The sequence below is a fragment of the Cherax quadricarinatus genome, chromosome 26 (assembly GCF_038502225.1).
Source record: "Cherax quadricarinatus isolate ZL_2023a chromosome 26, ASM3850222v1, whole genome shotgun sequence".
Lineage (NCBI taxonomy): Eukaryota > Metazoa > Arthropoda > Malacostraca > Decapoda > Parastacidae > Cherax > Cherax quadricarinatus.
Window position 1 is genome coordinate 6,909,304 of NC_091317.1, and position 25,645 is coordinate 6,934,948.

The 25,645-nt window shown below is 43.9% G+C and overlaps 1 protein-coding gene across 1 annotated transcript in view; it reads right to left on the reverse strand.

Moving 5' to 3' along the window:
* The window catches only part of LOC128691613 (uncharacterized), a 38,414-nt gene extending 13,765 nt beyond the window's left edge, over nt 1-24,649 (reverse strand). The window contains exons 1-9 of the mRNA XM_070088950.1: nt 24,558-24,649; nt 23,914-24,188; nt 19,786-20,262; nt 18,107-18,157; nt 16,380-16,699; nt 16,066-16,170; nt 9,457-9,630; nt 7,597-7,704; nt 1,510-1,649 (exon numbers count right to left, since the gene is read on the reverse strand). Coding sequence (XP_069945051.1) covers nt 1,510-1,649; nt 7,597-7,704; nt 9,457-9,630; nt 16,066-16,170; nt 16,380-16,699; nt 18,107-18,157; nt 19,786-20,262; nt 23,914-24,188; nt 24,558-24,649 — 1,742 coding nt within the window. The remainder of the gene's footprint in view (nt 1-1,509; nt 1,650-7,596; nt 7,705-9,456; nt 9,631-16,065; nt 16,171-16,379; nt 16,700-18,106; nt 18,158-19,785; nt 20,263-23,913; nt 24,189-24,557) is intronic.
* Nucleotides 24,650-25,645: the final 996 nt, after the last annotated feature.

The following is a 25,645-nucleotide window of genomic DNA, read 5'->3' on the forward strand; positions in this document are numbered from 1 at the left end:
GACTGTCTTGTTACCATGAAGGTCGTTGTGTGTTGCAAGAGGACTAGTGGTGTTGAAAACACTGGAACCCCGAAGAGCTCTTGATGCGAGGAATCGGAGCTATTTTATCCTTGCATTAAAACTTGATTTCCACCCTTGCTCCAGAAACTTCATAACCCTTCCCCCTTACGGGTTTAGCGTTCCCGCACACACGTGACAGTGGCGGTAGGCAATGAAATTAGATTTAAGGAGAGGGGTAACTATAATTCCTTGAATCAAGAGTCTTCCTCTGGCATTAAGACAATCCCTTTGCAGGAAGTGAATACCGAGTAATATACAGGGTGTGTCAAAAAGATGTATCCAATTTCCAAGGGATACTGCTTTGAAATTTGGTCTATTTCTTTGAAACACCCTGTATATGCTCATTACTCCCCTCAAGGGGGAGGGGGGCTCTTGATCCATGGACTTCAATCAGTGCTCCAGTTCCACGAATCGATTCTAGAGGCCTTCCATTTCCCTCAGGCACTGTGTGACCCCTACAGGTTAAGCGCTTCTCCCGTGAATGTAGTAATAATAATCATGTAGATTCACTGCTGACTTGGCTGGATCATTAGACTGATCAACCCTAGCTCAGGGCAAGCAACATACTCTTGTCACTACTGATGAGTTGATGAATAAGACGTGTTGAACATGTGTTGAACGTGTGTTGAACGTGTGTTGAACATGTGTTGAACGTGTGTTGAACGTGTGTTGAACGTGTTGAACATGTGTTGAACGTGTGTTGAACGTGTGTTGAATGTGTGTTGAACATGTGTTGAACGTGTGTTGAACGTGTGTTGAGCGTGTGTTGAACGTGTGTTGAACACATGTTGAACGTGTGTTGAACGTGTGTTGAATGTGTGTTGAACGTGTGTTGAACGTGTGTTGAACGTGTGTTGAACGTGTGTTGAACGTGTGTTGAATGTGTGTTGAACGTGTGTTGAACGTGTGTTGAACGTGTGTTGAACGTGTGTTGAACGTGTGTTGAACATGTGTTGAACGTGTGTTGAACGTGTGTTGAATGTGTGTTGAACGTGTGTTGAACGTGTGTTGAATGTGTGTTGAACGTGTGTTGAACACATGTTGAACGTGTGTTGAACGTGTGTTGAATGTGTGTTGAACGTGTGTTGAACACATGTTGAACGTGTGTTGAAAGTGTGTTGAACACGTGTTGAACGTGTGTTGAACGTGTGTTGAACGTGTGTTGAACGTGTGTTGAACGTGTGTTGAACGTGTGTCTGATTCACTAATCTATCCTTATTTGAACTATTTTGTCAGCGAACAAAACTAACTGTTAACAGATCACAACTCTGTAAATAGACCATTACCTCTGTAACACTGGGATCCCTGGACCCATTCTGTTCCTCTGTAATCTTCTGAATACCACACACACATCATGGGTATGGAGGGAGTGCACACAAAAATATTAAACTAACTTTTTTTTTACCAGTTTTTCATTCATCCTTAAACCATTTTGCGTCTTTCACTTACTTGAAGACGTTCTCCTCCAGGTAAATGATATCAACAACCTCGGAATAATGTGTGCTGGTGATGTCTTCTTGAATCTTGATGAGAATGGGCTGTGGGTACTGGCTGGAGTCTGCCTCACCTCCATCCTCACGCCACCCTGACTGTGAGGAGACACAAACACACGTTATTAAGACAATTAGTACAACCACACTGAGTGGCTACCCTGATCTATATGAAATTTTACAGTGTTAGCGAAACAAGTTAACTTCGTTTGTCTAATACGGCCTTTACGCGCGATGGTGGTTTTCCTGTCATACTTCATCACACAGAGTAAGTTTTCTGTCTGACTCCATCACTAAGAATAGTTTAAAAGAGTAATGAAAAGTGTCAGTCTGAGGTGGTAGACTTTAGTAGTGTCAGCCTAAGTGGCAGACTTCAGCAGGGCGATGAGGATATTGTCAAGTATTTCACTATACAGTCGTTTCAATACTTCTTGGTTCACTATAATTTCATTAGCAGTGGGTCTACTATAGTTCAGTAGCTGTGGATTGCTAGAGGCACCATATACGTAGGTGAACGCTAAAACTTTTTGTCAGAAGAGCTGAACTTTATTTTATATAAGACATACTACTGCCATTGGCATATTTCACATCTATACTAAAAGACAGTAACACCAAAACATCCTTCTCGTACAATAGTTGTTAAAGTGAAAGGAGTGGGTCAGATGGTGCTGTCACCCCTGGTGCTGGTGCTGTCTTGGAGGACAGTACTTGTAAGAATATAGAAATGAAAGTCAGTGTACCAAATAGAGATAGGGTCCTGGTGCTGGGAAAACATGTATAGACAAAGATATGCGAATTCCAGAGTTACAAAATCGCAATACTAATGGAGATGAAAAAAAAATGGGAAGATGCTTCTGGGAAGAGTGCTAATACATTACCAGAAAAAACTAGTGGAGGCACTGACGATAGTACAGGTGCTGTAGATAGTGCGGAGTCAGAAAAATGCTCCAGTAGGGAGAGCAGCCACAAAAAAATCCTGGCAAACAAAAATCATATCTATGTAAATTTTATGCCTTGGCATGGAATATTTGGGATGTGCAACTTTGACTATCCCAAAAAATGCCGCACCAATATGACAATTGGAGAATGCAGCTCTTCTTGTTGTAATTTATTTTATAATGAAATGTGTTACTCGTCAGTCTATGAAAGACAATGTTACAGCACATACCGTCAGGCACACCATCTAAAGGGGATACAGATCACTCAGACCATGGGAAACAAACCAGGCAAGCCACAATCACTCCAAAAATTATAGAAATCTTACACCAACTCGGAACACTTCTGGAGTGGAGGCACAGTCAGCGGCCTCCACTCCAAAACAACAGACATTAGTCCCAGCAAACAAAGCCCTTCTACATACCATCAATACGAGGACATTTATAAACCATACCACGGGCTGGGATAGAACCCGCGATCAGAGAGTCTCAAAACCCGTGGTATGGTTTGCAATCGTGTCATTACGATTTCGTGAGTCGAGGACATTTATCTTTGCAAATATACAGGATCTAAAGCCATCAACAAACAACAAAATGCCTTTCATAAGTGGACTGCTCACAGTCAAATGCAATGTTTGTGGCTTTCAAAGAGACCCAAATAAAAGAACACTTTGACAACGAAATATGGATCCTAGGTTATAGCCTGTTTAGATGCGACAGTAAACAGGCAACAAGGGGACGTTGGTCCTGTATGTCACCCATTTGCTCGGAACTACTAAACACTTCAAACGATGTAGTCGAAGTTTTGGCAGTAAAAGTTGAAAACCAAAACCTTGTCATTATGGTTGTATACAAGCCTTCTGATACTACTTTCCGATAATTCCAGAAACAGCTCTTGAAAAGTGGCCACTGATTAGAAAATCTCCCAACTCCTGCCCCAAACATCTTGCTACTGGGGAATTTCAACATAAGTCACCTAAAATGGAGGAGTGTAACAAATAACGTTTTAGCAAACAGTGGAGCCAACAAGACTGGAAAATACACTGGACCTCACTTTCACTAATAATGATGATATGATTCGAATTATAACAGTATCACTCAGCTCACAACATAATAGAGGTACAGACATGTATGCGCAGGGCTCCTGACCAGCATAAGGTGATCAGTTATGATGGTGCTTTCACCAAATTCAACTTCAGTAACAAGAACATACAGTGAGATCAAATCAGCCATGTTCTAAGTGAAGCAAGCTGTGACAATATCCTAAACAACACGGATCCTAACCTTCGCATAGAAGGCTAGGGTCCTTGAGGTATGCTCAAGGCACATTCCTGTAAGAATAATAAGAGAAGATGTAAACTAGAAAGAGACGCTTCCAATACAGGCGAAGGCGAAGAATCACAGAGCTGCTGAAAGTGGCCAGTATATCTGAAATACGAGAAGAGGCAGTGGGAGGAGAAATAACAAATATCGAACTTAAGCTTAAGGAATCATACAAGAGACAAGAAACTCGGGAAGAACCTACAGCCGTAAATGAAACTGAAAGAACCCCAAAATCTTGGGCAAAAACAGCATCCAGTATTGGACCCCCTGCTGAGACGAGATGGAACTTACACAGAGGACAGCAAAGAAATGAGTGAGATACTTAAGTCCCAATATGACTCGGCGATTAGTGAGCCGTTAACCAGACTAAAAGTCGATAATCTAAACGATTCTTTTTTATGGCCGAGACTCAAAATTAGGTTAATTAAAACTTCTCTGCTATTATCATAACACCACAAGACATCGAAAAAAGCAATAAATGACATGCCTATGCACTCTGCCCCAGGGCCCAGATTCGTGGAACTCCGTGTTCATCAAGAACTGCATGAAGCCCCTTTCACTTACCTTTAGCATTCTATGGAGAAGAAACATGGACACAGGAATCATTCCACAGTCACTAAAAGCAACAGACATAGCCCCACTCCACTAAGGTGGCAGTAAAGCAATTGCAAAGAATTACAGACTGATAGCACTAACGTTCCACATCACAAAAATCTTTGAAAGGGTTCTAAGACACAAGATCGCCAGCCACTTAGATACCCATCAGTTACACAACCCAGGGCAACATGGATTTAGAGCAGGTCGCTGCTGCCTATCCCAACTACTGGACCACTACGACATGGTCTTGGATGCTATGGAGAACTAATACAATGCAGATGTAGTATACACAGACTTTGTGGAAGCCTTCGACAAGTGCGATCATGTTGTAATAGCACAGAAAATGCGTGATAAATGAATAACAGGAAAAGTTGGTAGATGGATCTATAACTTCCAAACAAATAGAAAACAATGAGCAATAGAAAACAGAGTCAAGTCTGAGGCGGCTACAGTGAAGAGCTCTGTTCCACAAGGCACAGTACTCGCTCCCATCCTGTTCCTCATCCTCATATCTGGCATAGACAGGGATGTAAGCCACAGCACCGTGTCTACCTTTGCCGATGATACCCGAATTTGCATGACAGTGTCCTCCATTGCAAGACTCCAGGCGGACATCAACCAAATCTTTAAATGGGCCGCAGAAAACAATATGAAGTTCAATTATGAGAAATTTCAATTACTCCGATATGGAAAACGTTGAGGAAATTAAAACTATATCGGAGTATAAAACAAATTACAACCACACAATAGAGTGAAAAAATAATGTAAAAGACCTGGGAGAGATACTGTCAGAGGATCTCACTTTCAAAGACCACAACATTGTATCAATCGCATCTGCTAGAAAAATGAAAGGATGGTTAATGAGAACCTTCAAAACTAGGAATGCCAAGCCCATGATGACATTTTTCAGGTTGCTTGTTCTATCTAGGCTGGAATATTGCTGCACACTAACAGCACCCTTGAAAGCAGGTGAAATTGCTGACCTAGAAAATGTACAGAGAACCTTTACGGGATACATATCAGCGATAAAACATCTCAGTTACGGGGATCGCTTGAAATTCCTCAACCCATACTCCCTAGAAAGCAGGAGGGAGAGATACATGATTATATACACTTGGAAAATCCTAGAGGGATTATTCCCAAACTTGCACACAAAAATCACTCCCTATGAAACCAAAAGACTCGGCATACGATGCAACATCCCCCCAGTGAAAAGCAGGGGTGTCACTAGCACGATAAGAGACTACACAATAAGTTTGAAGGGCCCAAGACTTTTCAACCGCCTTCCAGCATACATAAGGGGGATTACCAATAGATCCCTGGCTGTATTCAAGGAGCTGGACAGGCACCTAAAATCAATATCTGACCAGCCGGGCTGTGGTTCGTACATCGAGTTGCGTGCTGTCATCAGTAACAACGTGGTTGATCAGGCCCTGATTCATCATGAGGCCTCTTCATAGACCAGGCCGTGGGGGCGTTGACTCCCGAAACTCTCTCCAGGTATACTCCAATTTGGAAAACTCGAGAAAATTAAAACCTGAATCGGAGTATAAAACAAATTTCGACACACAATTGAGCAAAAAAATAATGTGAAGGACCTGGGAGTGATAATGTCAGAGGATCTCACTTTCAAAGATCACAACAATGTATCTACCATATTTGCTAGGAAAATGATAGGATGGATAATGAGAACCTTCAAAACTAGGGATGCCAAGCCTATGATGATTCTCTTCAAATCACTTGTTCTCTCTAGGCTGGAATATTGCTGTACACTAATGGCACCTTTCAAGGCAGGCAAAATTGCAGACCTGGAGAATGTACAGAGAACTTTCACGGCATGTGTAAGTACGATAAAGCACTAAATTACTGGGAATAGTTGAAGTCCCTTGATTTGTACTCCCTGGAATGTAGGCTAGAAAGGTACATAATATACACTTGGAAAATTCTAGAGGGATTAATCCTAGATCTGCACACGGAAATCACTCCCAACGAAAGCAAACGACTCAGTAGGAGATGGAACATCCCCCCCCACTGAAAAACAGGGGCGGCACGAGTACATTAAGAGAAAACACAATAAGTATTTGGGGCCCATGATTGTTCAACTGCCTCCCAACATACATAAAGGGGATTACCAATGGACCCCTGGGTGTCTTCAAGAAGGCGCTGGACAGGCACCTAAAGTCAGTACCTGATCAGCCGAGCTGTGGTTCGTACGTCGGTCTGCGTGCAGCTAATAGTAACAGCCTGATTAATCAGGCCCTGATCCACCTCGAGGCCTGGTCACAGACCGGGCCGCGGGGGCGTTGACCCCAGGAAACCCTCTCCAGGTAAACTACAAGTATACATTTAGGGGGAAAAATGAGAATATCACACAAAAAATATATAAACTTGTACATTCACATACAAGCATTTATATTCACACATTTACACATATACGTAAGAAGAAATACATATATACATACATATTTATATACACACAAGATGTTATTGATGAGAAAATTTGGTGTAAGGGGAGACAAAAAAATTTTAGAAGTAAATTATTATTATTATTATTATTATTATTATTTATTATTTTTTATTATTATTATTATTATTATTATTATTATTATTATTATTATTATTATTATTATTTATTATTATTTTTTTATTATTATTATTATTATTATTATTATTATTATTATTATTATTATTATTATTATTATTATTATTATTATTATTATTATTATTATTATTATTATTATTATTATTATTATTTATTATTATTTTTTATTATTATTATTATTATTATTATTATTATTTAATATTATTATTATTATTATTATTATTATTATTATTATTATTATTTATTATCCTTAAAACTTCAGCTCTTCCCTGTGATTTTAACAATAATTTAAACGTAGTGGATAAATAAGACGTTTTTAATTAACCTTGACAAATTTGTCAAGACTAAGGGACCGAACACCTGGAATGGCAGAGAGACTGCATATTGAACAAGGCTGGGCACCTCAAAATTAAATTTCCACATCTTCCAATACATATTCGCCATATTGGATTGAAAAAAACTATTGGTTTCAGAAAATGTCTCATAAATAAAGAGAGTCAGGTGTTGTACCTGTGTTTTCTTCACCAGCTTGTGGGTAGTGCACCATTATTGTGATAGTGAAAGTGTTGTGGGATGACGCTGGACTAACCTGAAGGAAGTAGATTTCGTAGAGTAAGAAGTTATGCAAGGTGCCATTATCAATGTTGAAGTCTAGACGACCCATCCACACATCACAAGGCAGCTGCCTCGCGTATTTCTGCAACACAACAACTTGGTAAAACAGACATGTGAGCAAGTTATGCGGGTATTAATTCATTTGTCGATGATAACAGGCCGCAGTAGGTCAGGTTGGTCCAGGACCACACTCAACGTGCTAAAGTAGGTCAGGTTGGTCCAGGACCACACTTACCATGCTGAAATAGGTCAGGTTGGTCCAGGACCACACTCACCGTGCTGAAGTAGGTCAGGTTGATCCAGGACCACACTCACCGTGCTGAAGTAGGTCAGGTTGGTCAAGGACCACACTCACCGTGCCGCAGTAGGTCAGGTTGGTCCAGCACTACAATCACCGTGCCGCGGTACGTCAGGTTGGTCCAGGACCACACTCACCGTGCTGAAGTAGGTCAGGTTGGTCCAGAACCACACTCACCGTGCTGAAGTAGGTCAGGTTGGTCCAGGACCACACTCACCGTGCTGAAGTAGGTCAGGTTGGTCCAGGACCACACTCACCGTGCTGAAGTAGGTCAGGTTGGTCCAGGACCACGCTCACCGTACCGCGGTACGTCAGATTGGTCCAGGACCACACTCACCGTGCTGAAGTAGGTTAGGTTGGTCCAGGACCACACTCACCGTGCTGAAGTAGGTCAGGTTGGTCCAGGACCACACTCACCGTGCGGCAGTAGGTCAGGTTGGTCCAGGACCACACTCACCGTGCTGACGTAGGTCAGGTTGGTCCAGGACCACACTCACCGTGCTGAAGTAGGTTAGGTTGGTCCAGGACCACACTCACCATGCTGAAGTAGGTCAGGTTGGTCAAGGACCACACTCACCGTGCCGCAGTAGGTCAGGTTGGTCCAGCACTACAATCACCGTGCCGCGGTACGTCAGGTTGGTCCAGGACCACACTCACCGTGCTGAAGTAGGTCAGGTTGGTCCAGAACCACACTCACCGTGCTGAAGTAGGTCAGGTTGGTCCAGGACCACACTCACCGTGCTGAAGTAGGTCAGGTTGGTCCAGGACCACACTCACCGTGCTGAAGTAGGTCAGGTTGGTCCAGGACCACGCTCACCGTACCGCGGTACGTCAGATTGGTCCAGGACCACACTCACCGTGCTGAAGTAGGTTAGGTTGGTCCAGGACCACACTCACCGTGCTGAAGTAGGTCAGGTTGGTCCAGGACCACACTCACCGTGCCACAGTAGGTCAGGTTGGTCCAGGGCCACACTCACCGTGCTGAAGTAGGTCAGGTTGGTCCAGGACCACACTCACCGTGCTGAAGTAGGTTAGGTTGGTCCAGGACCACACTCACCATGCTGAAGTAGGTCAGGTTGGTCCAGGACCACACTCACCGTGCTGAAGTAGGTTAGGTTGGTCCAGGACCACACTCACCATGCTGAAGTAGGTCAGGTTGGTCCAGGACCACACTCACCGTGCCACAGTAGGTCAGGTTGATCCAGGACCACACTCACCGTGCTGAAGTAGGTCATGTAGGTCCAGGACCACACTCACCGTGATGAAGTACGTCAGGTTGGTCCAGCAGCACACTTACCGTGCCACAGTAGGTCAGGTTGGTCCAGGACCACACTCACCGTGCTGAAGTAGGTCAGGTTGGTCCACGACCACACTCACAGCGCTGAAGTAGATCAGGATGGTCCAGGACCACACTCACCATACTGCAGTAGGTCAGGTTGGTCCAGGACCACACTCACCGTGCTGAAGTGCGTCAGGTTGGTCCACAACCGCACTCACAGTGCCGTAGCAGGCAAGTTGGTCCAGGACCACACTCACCGTGCCATAGTAGGTCAGGTTGGTGACGTGACCCAGACCGAAGAGTTTGAGAGGATCCTTGATGGCCACGTGACCCGAGGGGTCAGTGATGGTGTCGTAATTGTCAGGGATGGGAATGGTAGTGCAGTTACCCAGAGACTTGTCAACGATGTACTCGACCCCACTGTGGAAGTCCTGGAACAACACGACTGAGGTGAGACACATTACACTGTGGAAGTCCTGGAATAACACGACAGAGGTGAGACACAATACACTGTGGAAGTCCTGGAATAACACGACTGAGGTGTGACACAATACACTGTGGAAGTCCTGGAATAACACGACTGAGGTGAGACACAAAACACTGTGGAATTCCTGGAATAACACGACTGAGGTGAGACAAAATACACTATGGAAGTCCTGGAATAACAAGACTGAGGTGAGACAAAATACACTATGGAAGTCCTGGAATAACACGACTGAGGTGAGACACAATACACTGAGGAAGTCCTGAAACAACACGACTGAGGTGAGACACAATACACTGTGGAAGTCCTGAAATAACACGACTGACGTGAGACAGAATACACTATGGAAGTCCTGGAATAACACGACTGAGGTGAGACACAATATACTGTGGAAGTCCTGGAATAACACGACTGACGTGAGACACAATACACTATGGAAGTCCTGGAATAACACGACTGAGGTAAGACACAATACACTATGGAAGTCCTGGAATAACACGACTGAGGTGAGACAATACACTGAGGAAGTCCTGGAATAACACGACTGAGGTGAGACACAATACACTGAGGAAGTTTTCTAGTAACACGACTTGTCTCTCAGCATTGACAAGACTTACTACATGTTGTTTACGAACAAAGTTAAAAAAAACACTTGTCTCAACATAAAAATCAACAATTCACACATAGACAAAACAAGGGACAGTTCTTGAGGATACACCTTGAGTAACCGGAAATTCAACACTCACATCTAAGACATATCGTAAGAAATTTTCCAAAACTGTGAACATTCTATCAAAAATATGCCACTTTGTCTCCCAAACATTACTCCGCACTGCTCTCTTAGTCTATCCTTACCTCACTTACGGGCATTTAGAATGGAAAAGAAAATTCAATTCACTTTAAGCGAACACTGAGGGAAAGTGCAATGTAGCAAGACAGGAGCTTGTGGGGCTTGTGGAGCTTGTGGGGCTTGTGGAGCTTGTGGAGCTTGTGGAGCTTGTGGAGCTTGTGGAGCTTGTGGAGCTTGTGGAGCTTGTGAAAAACACTTTATGGTTGAATAAAGGGGTCTCTGGGTCGCAGGATGAGAGTACATTGACCAGATGATTTTTTTTTTTAGAAGTCACCCATTCTGGTTCCAGACAACCTCCCGCTTCTCTAGTATTCAAAAGTCTCAACTTACTGAACAAACAAAACATCCACACTTACTACTGCGCATTTTATATATATAGGACATTTAGTACGAATTAGAGAGCTGTAACAGAACACATAGATGTTATACATGAGAAAAGTATTTCTTTGAAGGTGTTAATGAGTGTTATGTGGTGTTATTATGTATGTTATGTGGTGTTATTATGTGTGTTATGTGGTGTTATTATGTGTTATGTGGCATTATTGTGTTGATTGGTGTTATTCACAACTAACCCACAACACCATGGCAGGAACAATTTACAACCCACAATACCATGGCAGGAACAATTTACAACCCACAATACCATGGCAGGAACAATTTACAAATAACCCACAATACCGTGGCAGGAACAATTTACAACTAACAAACAATACCATGGCTCGAACAATTCACAACTAACCCACAATACCGTGGCTGGAACAATTAACAACCCACAATACCATGGAAAGAACAATTAACAACTGATAATACAGTGGCTGGAACAACTAACAATTAACCCACAATAACATGACTGGAATAATTAACAACCCACCATACCATAACTGGAACAATTCACAACTGATCCACAATACGGTGGCTGGAACAATTAACTGACCGACACTACCATGGCTGGAACAATTATAAACTGACCCACAATACCACGGCTGGAACAATTCACAACTGACCCACAATACCATGGCTGGAACAATTAACAACTCACCCACAATACCATGACTGGAACAATTAATAACTGACCCACAATACCATGTCTGGAACAATTCACAACTGACCCACAATACCATGGCTGGAACAAATAACAACTGACCAAAAATAACATGGCTGGAACAATTAGCAACTAACAATATCATGGCTGGAACAATTAGCAACTGGCCCACAATACCATGGCTGGAACAATTCACAACCCACAATACCACGGCTGGAACAATTATCAACTAACAATACCATGGCTGGAACAATTAACAACTAAGCCGCAATACCATGGCTGGAACAATTCACAACTGACCCACAATACCATGGGACAAACAATTAACAACTGACTCACAATATCATGGCTAGAACAAGTAGCAACTGACCTACAATGCCATGGCTGGTACAATTCACAACTGACCCACAATACCATGACTGGAACAGTTAATAACTGATCCACAATAAAATGGCTGGCACAATTAACAACTGACCCACAATACCATGACTGGAACAATTCACAGCTAACTCACAATACCATGGCTGGAACAATTCACAACTGATCCACAATACCATGGGACAAACAATTAACAACTGACTCACAATATCATGGCTAGAACAAGTAACAACTGACCCACAGTGCCATGGCTGGTACAATTCACAACTGACCCACAATACCATGGCTGTAACAGTCAATAACTGACCCACAATAAAATGGCTGGAACAATTAACAACTAAGCCACAATACCATGGCTGGAACAGTTAATAAGTGACCCACAATACCATGGCTGGAAGAATTAACAACTGACCCACAATACCATGGCTGGAACAATTCACAACTAAAACACAATACCGTGGTTGGAACAATTCACAATGACCCACAATAACATGACGGGAACAATTCACAACTGACCCACAATACCATGGCTGGAACAATTCACAACTGACCCACAATACCATGGCTGGAACAATTAACAACTGACCCACAATACCATGGCTGGAACAATTAGCAACTGACCCACAATACCATGGCAGGAACAATTCACAACTGACCCACAATACCATGGCTGGAACAAATAACAACTGACCAAAAATAACATGGCTGGAACAATTAGCAACTAACAATATCATGGCTGGAACAATTAGCAACTGACCCACAATACCATGGCTGGAACAATTCACAACCAACCCACAATACCACGGCTGGAACAATTATCAACTAACAATACCATGGCTGGAACAATTAACAACTAAGCCGCAATACCATGGCTGGAACAATTCACAACTGACCCACAATACCATGGAACAAACAATTAACAACTGACTCACAATATCATGGCTAGAACAAGTAGCAACTGACCTACAATGCCATGGCTGGTACAATTCACAACTGACCCACAATACCATGGCTGGAACAGTTAATAACTGATCCACAATAAAATGGCTGGCACAATTAACAACTGACCCACAATACCATGACTGGAACAATTCACAGCTAACTCACAATACCATGGCTGGAACAATTCACAACTGATCCACAATACCATGGGACAAACAATTAACAACTGACTCACAATATCATGGCTAGAACAAGTAACAACTGACCCACAGTGCCATGGCTGGTACAATTCACAACTGACCCACAATACCATGGCTGTAACAGTCAATAACTGATCCACAATAAAATGGCTGGAACAATTAACAACTAAGCCACAATACCATGACTGGAACAGTTAATAAGTGACCCACAATACCATGGCTGGAAGAATTAACAACTGACCCACAATACCATGGCTGGAACAATTCACAACTAAAACACAATACCGTGGTTGGAACAATTCACAATGACCCACAATAACATGACGGGAACAATTCACAACTGACCCACAATACCATGGCTGGAACAATTCACAACTGACCCACAATACCATGGCTGGAACAATTAACAACTGACCCACAATACCATGGCTGGAACAATTAACAACTGACCCACAATACCCTGGCTGGAACAATTAACAACTGACCCACAATGCCATGCCTGGAACAATCAACAACTAGCAATACCCTGGCTGGAACAATTAACAACTGACCCACAATACCCTGGCTGGAACAATTAACAACTGACCCACAATGCCATGGCTGGAACAATCAACAACTAGCAATACCCTGGCTGGAACAATTAACAACTGACCCACAATGCCATGGCTGGAACAATCAATAACTAGCAATATCCTGGCTGGAACAATTAACAACTGACCCACAATGCCCTGGCTGGAACAATTAACAACTGACCCACAGTACCCTGGCTGGAACAATTAGCAACTGACCCACAGTACCCTGGCTGGAACAATTAGCAACTGACCCACAGTACCCTGGCTGGAACAATTAGCAACTGACCCACAGTACCCTGGCTGGAACAATTAGCAACTGACCCACAGTACCCTGGCTGGAACAATTAACAACTGACCCACAGTACCCTGGCTGGAACAATTAACAAATGACCCACAGTACCATTGCTGGAACAATTAACAACTGACCCACAATACCCTGGCTGGAACAATTAACAACTGACCCACAATGCCATGGCTGGAACAATCAATAACTAGCAATACCCTGGCTGGAACAATTAACAACTGACCCACAGTACCCTGGCTGGAACAATTAACAACTGACCCACAATACCCTGGCTGGAACAATTAACAACTGACCCACAGTACCATGGCTGGAACAATTAACAACTGACCCACAATACCCTGGCTGGAACAATTAACAACTGACCCACAATACCCTGGCTGGAACAATTAACAACTGACCCACAGTACCATGGCTGGAACAATTAACAACTGACCCACAGTACCATGGCTGGAACAATTAACAACTGACCCACAATACCCTGGCTGGAACAATTAACAACTGACCCACAGTACCCTGGCTGGAACAATTAACAACTGACCCACAGTACCATGGCTGGAACAATTAACAACTGACCCACAGTACCCTGGCTGGAACAATTAACAACTGACCCACAGTACCCTGGCTGGAACAATTAACAACTGACCCACAGTACCATGGCTGGAACAATTAACAACTGACCCACAGTACCATGGCTGGAACAATTAACAACTGACCCACAGTACCATGGCTGGAACAATTAACAACTGACCCACAGTACCATGGCTGGAACAATTAACAACTGACCCACAGTACCCTGGCTGGAACAATTAACAACTGACCCACAGTACCCTGGCTGGAACAATTAACAACTGACCCACAGTACCATGGCTGGAACAATTAACAACTGACCCACAGTACCATGGCTGGAACAATTAACAACTGACCCACAGTACCATGGCTGGAACAATTAACAACTGACCCACAGTACCATGGCTGGAACAATTAACAACTGACCCACAGTACCCTGGCTGGAACAATTAACAACTGACCCACAGTACCATGGCTGGAACAATTAACAACTGACCCACAGTACCATGGCTGGAACAATTAACAACTGACCCACAGTACCATGGCTGGAACAATTAACAACTGACCCACAGTACCCTGGCTGGAACAATTAACAACTGACCCACAGTACCATGGCTGGAACAATTAACAACTGACCCACAGTACCATGGCTGGAACAATTAACAACTGACCCACAGTACCATGGCTGGAACAATTAACAACTGACCCACAGTACCATGGCTGGAACAATTAACAACTGACCCACAGTACCCTGGCTTGAACAATTAACAACTGACCCACAGTACCCTGGCTGGAACAATTAACAACTGACCCACAGTACCATGGCTGGAACAATTAACAACTGACCCACAGTACCATGGCTGGAACAATTAACAACTGACCCACAGTACCATGGCTGGAACAATTAACAACTGACCCACAGTACCATGGCTGGAACAATTAACAACTGACCCACAGTACCCTGGCTGGAACAATTAACAACTGACCCACAGTACCATGGCTGGAACAATTAACAACTGACCCACAGTACCCTGGCTGGAACAATTAACAACTGACCCACAGTACCATGGCTGGAACAATTAACAACTGACCCACAGTACCATGGCTGGAACAATTAACAACTGACCCACAGTACCATGGCTGGAACAATTAACAACTGACCCACAGTACCATGGCTGGAACAATTAACAACTGACCCACAGTACCCTGGCTGGAACAATTAACAACAATAATATGGCTGGAAAAATTCATAAATATTCCACACTTAGGGAAGGAAATTTATGAGGACGTTTCGGTCCGTCCTGGACCACTGTCACGTCACAGTCGGGAGTGCCTTCCCTTGTGCGCGAAACATCTGACGTCCCGCCCATCAAGGTGCCTTGGTGCCGGGAAGAAGGGCTCTTGATCCAGATAAACTGAGCTGTTCTCGCCTTGTTTAGATCAAACCTGATTAACTCCTATTCTCGAATCGTATGGGTTTAGCGCTTCTCCACGAGTACTGCTGATGCGAAACACCGAGGGACTCGCCTGGATGACAGCAACCTCAACGAGTCCAGCCACGGCATACTCTTGTGAGTCCACACTAGGGATGTAGTCGGCTCGAGTCAGCTGACGATCATAGTCGTACCAGTTCTGAGGGAGACAGCAGGTCGTTAGAGGTCAGCTGATGGCTTCGAGTGTTTGCTGATGCTGCGATCAGTGTGAGAGCTCGGAGCCTTGACTTAACTCCAGGAAGCGTAAGTACGTGAATACAACAGCACTGAATGAACGGGATAGGCTTAGCGCTTTCAGTGAATAATTAATAATACTAATAACAATTCATTATTATAATGTAGTCTTACCTTAACGATGGAGACCCACTCTTGTTTCTCCTCCAAAGATGTCTGGGCAGTAACCTCCACTCTCATAGAGTAAGCATCAGCGAGACGAGAGGGAGGCGCCTTCAGGTCAGGGAGACCTGGACAGTATACATTACTGGGGATCTCAAACGCCCACCGGAGGTTCTCCCAGTTTGGGGAGTCGTCGAAGAGAGCGAAGTTGTAGGTAGTGCTCAGGGGAATAGGGTACGGGTCGCCGTCATTAAGGAAGACTTGGCCAGTAAGCTTCATGGAGATGGGGCGCTCACTCGTGTACCCGTAGAGGTCCAGGACCAGGCTAGGGTCTGGAGGTAAGAGCAGAGTAGTAGGTAGTCAAAGTTCTCGGGTGGTAGTAGCAATGGTAATGATGATTAAGGTAACCTTTCAATGTATTGTGTATTCACTGACAGTTTCATACCTCTAAGTATATATACACTGATCATCATTCTTAGACACAACACAATGAGACTCTTATCTCTGTGGTATGGCACACACACACACACACAATATATATTATATATATATATATATATATATATATATATATATATATATATATATATATATATATATATATATATATATATATATATATATATATATATATATATATATAACAATTCGCAAACAGGCTAAATTATTTACAAACATTATCTCTACTTCCAAAGCAGGACTCGAACCTGCAAACTCTGTATCAGAGTACTCGCTCCGTGGTAAAGCACTGACTACTTTGGTACAGCGTTTGCAGGTTCGAGTCCTGCTGTGGACATAATGTTTGTAAATAATTTCGCCTGTTTGCTTGAAATGTAAATGTAGTGGTTCATAAAAATTCCTTATCTAATTACCGTACCTTCACCCACCTCTAGTTACAACATTGAGCTTCAATTAGAAAATGTGATTTGCTAAACGAACTAATTCTTGGGTGTGTATGTAGGTGGGTGGCGGAGGGTTCACTGCACTCCGTAACTGGTCAGGCTTTAGTCTGTATGTATTATGTACATTAGTAATAAAAGATAATATTGTTAACAAACCAAAGAGGCGGAAGTAATAATATAAACATCCGCCGAACATCACCTGCAACATGGTGGTAGCGAGAGTTATTTGGAACCTTCATTTGCAATGTTTTGCCCACACAGTGGGTCTCAAGCCACAGGCATATGGGTGTGACTTAATAGTATTCACTGGATGGGCGAAACATCGTTGATAAAATATTGACGATGCATGCGTCTCAACACCATGGCATCAGTTTCTCATGCCATTACCTATCCACGTGACACTGGTGTCGTGTGTCAGACTCAGAGGTCTCATCGGAACATACTTTGTCTAATACTGCTCTAGAAGTCAGCTGATTAATTATGGAAAGGAATCACCTCTGCAACACTGGAAAAATAACATCATAAGACAGTGACATATCAACCATCACCAGTACCAGCGTCTATCTTAGGGAAATTGTTCTTTTTTTTAGTGGTGTGGATGACTGGGTATAACGTCTTATTATTTTGCATTATTTTTATTGGCGGACTTGTGAGCCAGCGGAAGGCCTCTATCAAATGACCAAATTCTCCATGAAGTGAGTTAACGTAAGACTTAGACCAACGTCAAGAGATATTTTTCTCGTGTCTTCTGACATGACAGATACCACCACCCCTCACCTAAGCACTGGTACCCCAGGTAGAAGGGCAACACTGTTGACTCACCACTGCACCACTCACCTGACCAATGGTACTCCACATATAAGGAACCATTATCCCTGGTATCGATGCAGTGTCACTTACATAGTCTACCTAGCGTCACTTACATAGATCTACACTACTGCAAGGGATCTCTGACTCTCTTACATAGTCCCAGTGTTGTCTACATCCAAGAGTACCTGAACATCAACCATGTCACTTACATAGATCTACACTAGAGATTTAAAGAGGTCGTCACCTGTTTCTCTGACACTAGGAACAATTTAAACCTAAACACTGACTGAGACTATTTTGTGAAATAACAAATAAGACACTTTCTGCGTAGATCTACACTACTGACACCAGTGTCACTTACATAGATCTACGTTACTGACACCAGTGTCACTTACATAGATCTACATTACTGACACCAGTGTCACTTACATAGATCTACGTTACTGACACCAGTGTCACTTACATAGATCTACATTACTGACACCAGTGTCACTTACATAGATCTACGTTACTGACACCAGTGTCACTTACATAGATCTACATTACTGACACCAGTGTCACTTACATAGATCTACATTACTGACACCAGTGTCACTTACATAGATCTACATTACTGACACCAGTGTCACTTACATAGATCTACATTACTGACACCAGTGTCACTTACATAGATCTACATTACTGACACCAGTGTCACTCAGAGGGCCAACCAAGGCGGGATGTTCATCAACTGATGTAAATCATTGATGTGTATAACTAATGGGTATAATTGATATGGGATTGACGTGTATGACTGACATGATTAACTGACGTGTATGACTGACATGATTAACTGACGTGTATGACTGACATGATTAACTGACGTGTATGACTGACATGATTAACTGACGTGTATGACTGACATGATTAACTGACGTGTATGACTGACATGATTAACTGACGTGTATGACCGACATGATTAACTGACGTGTATGACTGACACGTTTAATTAAAGTGTATGACTGACATATATAGCTAATATGTATGACGTTAAATTCACTACAACTGATTATATATTCAGATCTTTCAGCATAAACACGTACTGACAGTAACAACTTTCTGCTATAACTTCAAACTTGCTGCTATAGTGACTAATTTACTGTTACATTATATAAATCACCATCTCACGGCAATCACAGTTCTTAATTCATTATTCCCATTCTACAAACCATGTAGATAAATCGTCCTGCATAAAATTTTGAAGAAATGGAAAACATCCCAACCAAGTATGCCGAAAACTGCATCTGAATGAGGAGAGAGGGCCACCACCTGGAGATGAGGCTCCCCCTACCCCCATGGAGTGGGGAAGCAAAAATAGCAAGCACAGCTGTGTGCGTCTACACTATTTCGTATGATAGTTACAAGGAGGGAACGCCTGCAGGGTGCAGCTACACTATTCTGTATTATAATTACACTAATTATGTTCCCCTATCATGCTATATTATACAGGATTGATTTCAGACTGTACTAGAATCTGTCATCCTCGTTTGGAAGGTAACATAGTGTCAGGTGGGAATGAGAGATGTGAACCTGGCTGAGCACCTGGTGACTTGGTCTTTAATAGTGTGGTACAACACGAGTACGGGGAGGTACATAGAAAGGCTTTGTTACACTGGTAGGCTGTAATTTAACACAGGATGTGCTCTAACACATTCAGAATATATTACAACACAGGTAAGATGTGGCACAACACAGGTAGGGTGTGCCGCAACACAGGTAGGGTGTGCTGCAACACAGGTAGGGTGTGCTGCAACACACGTAGGGTATGCTGCAACACAGGTAGGGTGTGCTGCAACACAGGCAGGGTGTGCTGCAACACAGGTAGGGTGTGCTGCAACACAGGTAGGGTGTGCTGCAACACAGGTAGGGTGTGCTGCAACACAGGTAGGGTGTGCTGCAACACAGGTAGGGTGTGCTGCAACACAGGCAGGGTGTGCTGCAACACAAGTAGGGTGTGCTGCAACACAGGTAGGGTGTGCTGCAACACAGGTCATACTTGTAATCTCCACCAAAGAGGAGCGCCCTAGTAGGGGAGATAGCCACGACAGTCTTCGAGGAAGGTGAGGTTACGCTTGCCATCCACGGAGTATTTTCTAGTATCTCTGTCGTCACACATTCCACACTCAACTGCCCGTCTACAATGTCTGAGGAAGGAGACCAACAGTTTCAACACTACAAGCTCCGCAGTCTGATATTTTTACGTATTTTATTTTCGCCTGCTCAGCAGGCTTCTTCAGTCGATATCTAGAGGCGACAGCAGAAGTAATGGCGATGTAGATAGGAAGTGATTAGTCCCACAGCTTTGAAGAAGTGAAGTTTGAGGTGATCAGTCCCTCAGCTAGCTATAAAGTTAGAACACATACACCAAGCCTCAGGGACTGACCACCTTATACCTTCATCGCTATTTCTGCTGTTGGCTTTGTATTTCGACTAAAGATGCCTGCAGAAAAAGCGAAACGTCTCGTCATAGAGATTACCAACTGTTACACATATGTCTCGCTCATGTGTCACACTAATATAGTAATACCAACAAGGAATAAAAATGTTCTTTGAAAAAATACCGAGAGTCAAGAACTTTAGTATCAGAAGATCGTCCAGAGCAGAAACATCGTAGTTAAAAACATTTCCTGTTACTACATAATCTGGTAATTATCAATAAAGCTTGTACAACACATTAAATTTAAATGTATGTGAGCAGTGAGCAACCACTTGGACGGATAAATGTAAACACACAGCTAAAAAATTATTTACATGGTGTGAGAGACTCTTCATCATCTGCTGAAGACGACCTCTGACGCCCAGATATTCACATCTCTTTGACCAGTTTATTTTTTTTATATCCAAATGATTTCTCACTTTTTCATCGATTAGTGTTATGGGTAATATAGAACTGCATGTTTTTTTTTTGTTTTGCAACTATACCTGGAATATAGCTGGGTTTTGGGAGTCAACGCCCCCGCGGCCCGGTCTGAGACCAGGCCTGGTGGTGGATCAGGGTCTGATCAATCAGGCTGTTACTGTTGGCCACAAGTAAACTGGCGTAAGAACCACAGCCCGGCTGGTCAAATACTGACTTTAGGTGTTTCTCCAGTGCCTTTTTGAAGATAGCTATTGGTAATCCCCCTTATGTATGCTGGGAGGCAGTTGAACAGTCTTGGGCCCCGGACACTTATTGTGTTATCTCTCAGTGTACTCGTGGCGCCTCTGCTTTTCATTGGGTTAGTGTTGCATCCCCTGCCGAGTCTTTTGCTTTCATAGTGAGTGATTTTCGTGGGAAAGTTTGGTAGTAATCCCTCTAGGAATTTCCAAGTGTATATTATCATGTACTTTTCTCGGCTGCGTTCCAGGGAATACAAATAACGGACTTCAACTGTTCCCAGTAATTTAGGTGCTTTATCGCACTTATGTGTGTCGTGAAAGTTCTCTGTACATTCTCCAGATCTGCAATTTCGCCTGCCTTGAAGGGGGCCGTTATCGTACAGCGGTATTCCAGCCTAGAGAGAACAAGCTATTTGAAGAGAATCATTGTATCACATCATGGTATTACATCTGAGTTTATATATAAGTTTTATAACTTTCCTTGCAATATAACAGCCCTCCAGCCCTCTAACTTGTATTAATTCATGGTTCAAAGTGTCCCCAATTATCACTATTCCAGCTTCGGTCTCCTCCAGTCATAACCGGTACTTTGTTTGTATGAAGAAATGATAATTCTCGTGAGGCAAATGTTTGTCACAGGATGAACCGTCCAGCGGAGGTTCTGGTGAATAGGACCGTCCAGCGGAGGTTCTGGTGAATACGACCGTCCAGCGGAGGTTCTGGTGAATACGACCGTCCAGCGGAGGTTCTGGTGAATACGACCGTCCAGCGGAGGTTCTGGTGAATACGACCGTCCAGCGGAGGTTCTGGTGAATACGACCGTCCAGCGGAGGTTCTGGTGAATACGATGATGGTATACAATACCGACAGATTGAAAAAAAACACATGTTCAGCAGTCAGGTAACTATATTCTAAGATGTCTCGCCTCCACAGAAGGCTTCTTCAGTCGAGAACAGAGGAGTTAGCGGAAACAGTAGAGATGTGAAGACGATGTAAACAGTCCATCACCCTAGAAGACATAGTTTTGAGGTGGTCAGTCCCTCAGCCTGGAATAGAGTTGCTCCATAGTCTGGAAAATTGTTACAGATTATAGAGCAACTCTTCTTAATCCTTATTGACTGACCACCTCAAAACTCCGTCTTCAAGGATGATACACTGATTACATCATCTTCACACCTCTACTGTTTCCGCTAACTCCTCTGTACTCGACTGAAGAAGCCTACTGTGGAGGCGAGACATCTCAGAATATAGTTACCTGACTGCTGAACATGTGTTTCTTATGGAGGTCTTAGTGACGTGAACGAGCTCTTCCTCTGGCTTACTGGCTCACAATGTTAAAATATTAACCATCACATTATGTGATGGCACGATCTTCGCTCTGTTAAAATAATGGATCGTCACATAGTGTCCTTGGGTAAAAATAATAATTTTTTTATCTCAATAAAAATTCACATAAAAATGTGGTTCCTTTTTTATGTGTGATTCAAGGCTTTTAATATTATATCTTACTTGATTTTTTATAGAGTGAACCAGTTAGACAGCGAGAGCCTGGGTCAAGCTGGGTCAAGCTGGGTCAAGCTAGGTCAAGCTGGGTCAAGCTGGGTCAAGCTGGGTCAAGCTGGGTCAAGCTGGGTCAAGCTGGGTCAAACTGGGTCAAGTTGGGTCAAGCTGGGTCAAGCTGGGTCAAGCTGGGTCAAGCTAGGTCAAGCTGGGTCAAGCTGGGTCAAGCTAGGTCAAGCTAGGTCAAGCTGGGTCAAGCTAGGTCAAGCTAGGTCAAGCTGGGTCAAGCTGGGTCAATCTGGGTCAAGCTAGGTCAAGCTGGGTCAAGCTAGATCAAGCTGGGTCAAGCTAGGTCAAGCTGGGTCAAGCTAGGTCAAGCTAGATCAAGCTAGGTCAAGCTAGGTCAAGCTGGGTCAAGCTGGCTTAAGTAAAGTTTATCTATCTACCTGTTAGTTTAATATCTTTATTAAGCACCCCATACCCACCCTTTGGGTGGTAGTCACACCATACCCACCCTGTGGGTGGTAGTCACACCCTACCCACCCTGTGGGTGGTAGTCACACCCTACCCACCCTTTGGGTGGTAGTCACACCCTACCCACCCTGTGGGTGGTGGTCAAAAGATTACCGAGGTACATAATGGGTTCAGAGACTGGACCGCAAAGTTTTGAGAAATGAATAAGTTTCAATGGTAATTAACTATTTACATGTTAATATTTGGTTACGATCGTTCTGAGTTATCTTGCAGATATGAATTAAGTCACAAAAAATATTACAAAAATATAACTTTATATACATACTTTAACATTTCTGAGTAAGTTGTCTCTACCTGGCGTCTGTCAAACGATCAAAAGCTATCAGTAAGCAGTCTGTCACATGACTATGGGAGACATGTTCATATTCCCGCTAACAAACAGTACCATCACCGTCTCTCACTTATATCACATACACGTTTTCTTGTGTTAAATTGATGGTGCTATTGTTTTATCTCAAATTTCCCCTGTTAAATCAAGGTCAGGCAGAACCTGGGGAATGAGAGGTAATCAGGTGTGATCCAGAAGAAAAGGGTAGCTTCATTCCCTTGAATAAACAACCCTTCACTTGCATCAAGGTCCCTCCTTGAAGGATGGACGTGTAGAGAGTCGTTTCGACGTGGAAACAGCATGAACTACATGTACTACAGATACACGTACTGACCCTTATAAGCCATGATGATGACGACTGTGTTAATGGAGTAGTAGTAGAGGACGTGAGTGTAGCTGTCTGAGGCGGTGTCAGTATAGGCCAACACTTGCTCTTCGTACAAGAAGAACTCTTCCATGTAGTGTGTTTGGTTCCAGAGTTCGTCTACTGCTTCTACGTGAGCCACGTAGCTGCCTGGAGGAGACGGTGTGATCGGACCTGTCCATACCACAAACACAGAAAACAAATTTTTAAGGAGAGAAAATCGTGAAGGTCTCGTCAAAATTACTCTGAAATTACCCACAGTTTGAGGTTACCCTCTTCTGTATGATAGTTACATGGTGGGATGCCCACAGTGTGCGTGAGTTACATGGTGGGACGCCAACAGTGTGCGTGAGTTACATGGTGGGACGCCCAGATTGTGCGTGAGTTACATGGTGGGACGCCCTTAGTGTGCGTGAGTTACATGGTGGGACGCCCACAGTGTGCGTGAGGTACATAGTGGGACGCCCACAGTGTGCAAAAGTTACATGGTGGGACGCCCACAGTGTGCGTGAGTTACATGATGGGACGCCCACAGTGTGCGCAAGTAAACATGGTGGGACGCCCACAGTGTGCGTGAGTTACATGGTGGGACGCCCACAGTGTGCGTGAGTTACATGGTGGGATGCCCACAGTGTGAGTAAACATGGTGGGATGCCCACAGTGTGCGAGAATTACATGGTGGGACGCCCACAGTGTGAGTAAACATGGTGGGACGCCCACAGTGTGCGTTACTTACATGGTGGGACGCCCACAGTGTGAGTAAACATGGTGGGACGCCCACAATGTGCGTGAGTTACATAGCAGGACGCTCACACTGTGCGTGAGTTACATCGTGGGACGCCCACAGTGTGCGTGAGTTACATGGTGGGACGCCAACATTGTGCGTGAGTTACATGGTGGGACACCTACAGTTTACGTGAGTTACATGGTGGGACGCCTACAGTTTGCGTGAGTTACATGGTGGGACGCCAACATTGTGCGTGAGTTACATGGTGGGACGCCTACAGTTTGCGTGAGTTACATGGTAGGGCGCCCACAGTGTGGGTGAGTTACATGGTAGGACGCCCGCACTGTGCGTGAGTTACATGGTGGGGCGCCCAGAGTGTGCGTGAGTAAACATGGTGGGACGCCCACAGTGTGCGTGAGTAAACATGGTGGGACGCCCACAATGTGAGTAAGCATGGTGGGACGCCCACAGTGTGCGTGAGTAAACATGGTAGGACGCCCACAGTGTGCATGAGTTACATGGTAGGACGCCCACAGTGTGCGTGAGTAAACATGGTGGGACCCCCACAGTGTGCGTGAGTAAACATGGTGGGACGCCCACAATGTGCATGAGTTACATGGTGGGACGCCCACAGTGTGCATGAGTTACATGGTGGGACGCCCACAGTGTGCGTGAGTAAACATGGTGGGACGCCAACAGTGTGCGTGAGTAAACATGGTGGGACGCCCACAGTGTGCGTGAGTAAACATGGTGGGACGCCCACAGTGTGCGTGAGTAAACATGGTGGGACGCCAACAGTGTGCGTGAGTAAACATGGTGGGACCCCCACAGTGTGCGTGAGTAAACATGGTGGGACACCCACAGTGTGCGTGAGTAAACATGGTGGGACGCCAAGTGTGCGGGAGTAAACATGGTGGGACGCCCACAGTGTGCGTGAGTTACATGGTAGAAAATTTCTCGATGGCTCTCAGGGAC